The 5457-nt window shown below is 41.9% G+C and overlaps 1 protein-coding gene across 1 annotated transcript; it reads right to left on the bottom strand.

The window, feature by feature from the left end:
* Positions 1 to 572: 572 nt before the first annotated feature.
* sertad1.S (SERTA domain containing 1 S homeolog) lies at positions 573 to 5090 on the bottom strand. Its single transcript, XM_018233308.2, has 2 exons — positions 4823 to 5090; positions 573 to 1848 (listed from the first exon to the last, which is right to left on the bottom strand). The coding sequence occupies exon 2, from the start codon at positions 1842 to 1844 to the stop codon at positions 1047 to 1049; it is 798 nt and encodes a 265-aa protein (XP_018088797.1). The 5' UTR covers positions 1845 to 1848; positions 4823 to 5090; the 3' UTR covers positions 573 to 1046.
* Between the last annotated feature and the right edge of the window lie 367 nt (positions 5091 to 5457).

Below are 5457 nucleotides of genomic sequence, written 5' to 3'. Positions count from 1 at the left end.
GCCCATGTGATAAGTGTTTGGGCATTCTCACTGTTTGCAGCTGAGGTGAGCTGTAATTTTTACATTGGCCAATTTCATGCTTAATGGCTTTCCTAGTCTATACTTGAATCTGGATAGAAAAATCAAAATGAAAAACCTTGGCGACATATTTAAAACTATTTTACTGATATTAACTTTAGAAAACATAGAAGGTTTGTGTATATCTTATTTATATGACATTAATTTGATCTCAAATGGCTTATTCACATATTTTATACAAAAGTAAATCCGAAGCTTACATTTTCTAAAATAGTTCTTTTTTAAATATTCTTTAAAGGGACACTATGGCTCAGTAATCCAAAATTGCATGTCTATGGCTCCTCCAAAACACTTTCGAAGGAACAGAAAATTGTAGGCTGGGGTCTGGTTAGGATTTTTTTCAGACACCACCTAAAAAAAAGTAGGGATGCACCGAATCCAGGATTCGGATTCGACTGAAACCTTCTGCCAGGCCAAACCGAATCCGAATTTGCATATGCAAATTAGGGGTGGGGAGGGAAATCTCGTGATTTTTTGTCATAAAACAAGGAAGTAAAACTTGTTACCCCTTCCCAACCCTAATTTACATATGCAAATTAGGATTCGGATTCAGCCGAATCTTTCGAGAAGGATTCGGGTGTTCGGCCGAATCCAAAATAGTGGATTCGGTGCATCCCCAAAAACCCAAAGAAAACCCGGAGCACTGCCATCCAGTGCAGCGGGTTGAAGTTAATTTACTGCCCAATGGCAGTTATAGCATGACTTGTTTCTAATAATGTTACACTTTTATATACTGAATTGCACTAGCCTTGCGCCTAAAGAAAAAAAATATCCTTCCTTAGATTATAAACTGCAATCTTTTAGGATTTTTTTTTCTCCATGAAAAATATATTAACATTTTACTTCCCTGAAAGTTGCATTTTGCTGGCTATGAATATATAGCCTTCAGACTGTGAAATGAGGTTATTAAAAATAAATTAAGGTCCAGTGTGCACATTATTTACAGTAGTGTCTTGTTGCAAGATACTTCATTGAGTCCTGAAAGAAACTGCAGAGTTTGCTAGCAGTCCTTGGCTCTCACCAAAAGCATCCATTAGATAGTCCCATTCACTAAGTGCTAGAACGGTGCTTTCACCATTCTTTTCTTCAATATCATCCACATTTGAAAAAGTTTTAAAGTTTAAAAGATTACTACTCGCCCAAGGGTCACTGTCATACATAGAGGTATCAATGTCTTCAAATATGTCCTCTAAGTTGTCCCCCAAAAGGTATGGCGAGGAACTTAGAAAGCTGGACGGTGATGCCAGTTTCAACATGTCCTCGGTACTCCCTGAAACTGGGTTGGACTTAGGGGTAGACAGCTGGTCATCTTCGATCTGTGGAAGAGGTGAGCTGCTCAGTCCCTCAAAATGATTTAAGTCCTCGAGTATGGTAGAAATGGAAGAATATAAAGTGGCATCCATGCAGGAAAGCAGTGGATCTTCTGCATTTTCAAGGGCTGGCTTCTTGCTCTCAGTGCCCACTGCCGGCACATACTCTTTTCTTGTGCACTCCTCAGATGTTTTCCACATACCTGGTGAACATGGCTCTACCTGCAAGTTGCCCTGAAGACGTCGTAGTGTGTTAGCCACCAACACAAGATGCCTCAAATCAGGCTCTACATGTCGAAGACTACGGTGAAGTTTCACCAGAGAAATGTTCATTAAGCAGTGAGACTGGATGGCGGGGAATGAACAAGGACACTCCCCATCTAACACAGGATCAGGGTTGCTCCCTATCCCTCCATCCACCTCCGAATATTTTCGTTTAATTCCTTTCGCCAACATGGATCTGGTAAAACATTAAAAAGAGGAATAAGTATTGTCTACAAACAACTCCAATAAGTTACCCTAAGAATTTCTGCAGTATTATCAAGATTCTGGCAGAAAAGTCCAGATATTCTGGTCCTGTGGACAGTCAACAGGCACCCCACAAGAGGAGTAGAATGGGCTGTAGCCAATAAATAATCAAAAGGGGGAAAATTATTATGCTCCTTGGCCAACTTTCCTCTGGGGTGACAACTGGCCTATCCTGGTCCTGGAGTTACACAAGGAGCATCAGGGGGGCGGCAGATTACAGAAGTAACTGATTAGCTCAGTTAGTGGGCAGTTGTGGCCTAAATTTGGGTCCAAGGCAGGTCGCAGCCCTGTCTAACGGGTACCCTGCAAATCTCAAAACCTGGTTACTCCCTGCTATTCATAAACACTAGTATTTTTTTCTGTTTTTCCATAAATGTAGACACTAAGGTAATACACCCTGATGCAATAACATGACTAAATGTAGACCCTACATAGGTAAAGTCTTGGCACCCCTGATGCATACCGTCATTAAAGGAACAGTTCAGTGTAAAAATAAAAACTGGATAGATAGGATGTCCAAAATAAAAATGTTTCTAAGATAGTTGGCTAGGCAAAAATGTAATGTATAAAGGCTGGAGTGACTGGATGTGTAACATAATAGCCAGAACACTACTTCCTGCTTTTCAGATCTCTAACTCTGAGTTAGTCAGTGAGTTGAAGGGGGGCCACATGGGACATAACTGTTCAGTGAGTTTGTAATTGATCCTCAGCATTCAGCTCAGATTCAAAAAACAACAGCTATGACCCATGTGCCCTCCTCCCTAAAGTCACTGATTGGTCACTAGGGTAACCAGTCAGTGGAAACCAAGAGAGCTGAAAAGCAGGAAGTAGTGTTCTGTTCCGTTAGACATCCACTTACTCCAGCCTTTATACATTACATTTTTGACTAACTATAGTAGAAACATTTTTTATTTTGCACAGCCTATTTACCTATTTTTATACTGAACAAAAAATAAATGTGAAATGTGAAAGGCTCATTCCAATCTAATGATGCATACACATTATGCATGCAGTGGGTAAACCATAGCCCTAATACCTCAGGTTAACTAAACAGGTATAAACGGAGACCTGTCCTGAATCAGATATCAGATGTAGACCTTTTTAAATAAAATTATGGCTGTTATATCATCACTATAACACCCATGCACATTAGGAAGAAATGTTGATGAAACACCTACTAGCTTAGCCCAATTACACTAGCAAAAGGACATTTTTCAAATGCATGTTGGGAAAAGAAAATTACAGGCTAAAAAACACATATTATAATGCGCGTATGGTTTAATTGGCATTTTTATGCTAGCCTATGTGGTTGTAAAAACTAGGGATGCACCGCATCCAGGATTCGGTTCACGATTCGGCCAGGATTTGGCCTTTTTCAGCAGGATTCGGTCAAATCCTTCTGCCCGGCCGAACCGAATCCTAATTTACATATGCAAATTAGGGCCAGGGAGGGAAATTGCGTGACTTTTTGTCAGAAAACAAGGAAGTAAAAAATGTTTTAGCCTTCCCACTCATAATTTGCATATGCAAATTAGGGTTCGGATTCGGTCTAATCTTTTGAGAAGGATTCAGCTGAATCCAAAATAGTGGATTCAGTGCATCCCTAGTAAAAACGCAAAGTAAAAACGCCACGCCTCTACTTTCGGGCAACTAATATCCCCAAACTGCCTCCCACCGGCTAGAATCTAAATCACCGGCGGGATGGCATTCAGAGTTCTTCGTTTTCCGAACTCGCCCGAAGTTTCCTCGTGAGGCAACTTCTGAAAACAAATCGCACCAATTGCCACCCTGCTGGCGATTTACATTCTAGCCGGCGGGGGGCAGTTCGGGGAGATTAGTCGCCCCGAAGAAGAGATTTGTCGCTGGGCAACTAATCTCCCCGAATCTGAGCGTTTGTCTCTGCTATGAAATTTTACATATAGCACAAGAGCAGCTTGTGCAAGTGTTCTTCTGGTGGGGGTTTTGCTGGTCATGCACCATGTTTACATATTTAACTGCATTTAAATGGTATTCCAGACACCTGCAAGTTACGCCTTTACTTGCATACAATGGCAGAGGGAATTGAAATAAGCAATTTGTGAGTGAATGGGGTAAGTTGCTGTCTGAGCATAAGGATGTTGGCCAGACCCAGTTTACCCACTCGTTATACAATTCTTTAGGTGGTCAGTAGGGTTGCCACCTTTTCTGGAAAAAAATACCGGCCTTCCTATATATTTATATTTTTTCCCTAATAATAACATTGAGATCAACCACCATTTTTACCGGCCAGGCTGGAAAAATACCGGCCAGGTGGCAACCCTAGTTATATCAGTTGCCTTATTGCTAATGGGGTGGCTTTAGAATGACTCTATTTCCTATAGCCCCCGTTTCTCACCCTTGTTTCCCACATAAGATTCGGCTGAATTACAACTCCCAGCACTATGTTACATTCAATCAATAGTAAAAGCAAGCTGGAAGTTTTGCTGTCAGCACCAGCAACATATTTGGATAAAACAGAATTCTACAGTTAATTTTACCCAGTCATAAAGAAAAAGAGAAGCTATTCTTAAATAAATGTGTTACTGTCTTTTCTATTTTGTATCTGCAATGTTTTAATCTCCTGTTTTGGGGACAGATGACTGGGTTGTTGTTGGTTAGCAAGTGCTCATGGTTTTCTAATGGGTCGCTGTGATGACCATTAGGAATAATGAGTCCCCAGCACTGATCTCCCAGATCCCGACACATTCCTCCATTTACTCTTAAACGGGCGCATTTGTCTCTATTATATATGACGATATAATAAACAGCCATGTCATATACTGCCCCATACATTAACAGCAGTAGAGCCTTAGCTTGAAACACCGCTCCTCCCACCCACCACTACCTAAGTCCGCCATTTCCCTCCCATCTCTTTCGCAGATACTTACCCTGCAGCTCAGCAGCCAATCAGACTCTTCCTTGCCGCAAAGAACAGCCAATCACAGAACAACATCCCATCCAGCACTCCAGACCCTGGCAACACATCTGCTTCTGCGGTCGAACTGTAAAAGAATGTCGCGGTGAATAGTTAGCCAGAGATCTGCCTCCCCTGGATACGCCTACGCGCATTCTCATTGGTCAGTATAACCTGAATTAGCCAACGAGAGTTGAGTAGGCGTGGTTCGAGCGGTGCACTTTTCTCCCAGCTCCCTTTTTGAGCGTGTGTGGAGGAAGTAGGCGAGTGATTCACTTGAGACGTCAATGCTGTATAGGCGGGACCAGCCGTGATTGACAAGGGGGGTGCTGGCGATGCGTTGCTGAGGGCAACACCTTACAGAATTATAACTTGCTTTGGCCGTAGAGGTTAATTGCCGTAGAGGTTAATTACCTTCGTTTCTTTAAACAAAGTAGGGTTGCCAGGTTGGTGGTTCTCCAGCCAAATTGGGCTACTAATTTAAAGCCCGGGCAGGTTTTGAAAGTACAAACTAACCAAGGTACGGATTTGGGCTACTTTTTCGGCCTTTGGAAACCAGCCACAGTTTTTTTCTTCTGCATTTCCCAATGCATGTTGGGTAATGTAGTT

This window comes from Xenopus laevis, chromosome 8S (assembly GCF_017654675.1).
Source record: "Xenopus laevis strain J_2021 chromosome 8S, Xenopus_laevis_v10.1, whole genome shotgun sequence".
In the NCBI taxonomy this organism is placed as follows: domain Eukaryota; kingdom Metazoa; phylum Chordata; class Amphibia; order Anura; family Pipidae; genus Xenopus; species Xenopus laevis.
The sequence above is the reverse complement of the archived record's forward strand: the minus strand, read 5'-3'. Positions and strand labels throughout refer to the sequence as shown.

Bases quoted from the DNA above. Each gene is read 5' to 3' on its own strand.
- sertad1.S (XM_018233308.2), bottom strand. From the start codon at position 1,844: ATGTTGGCGAAAGGAATTAAACGAAAATATTCGGAGGTGGATGGAGGG.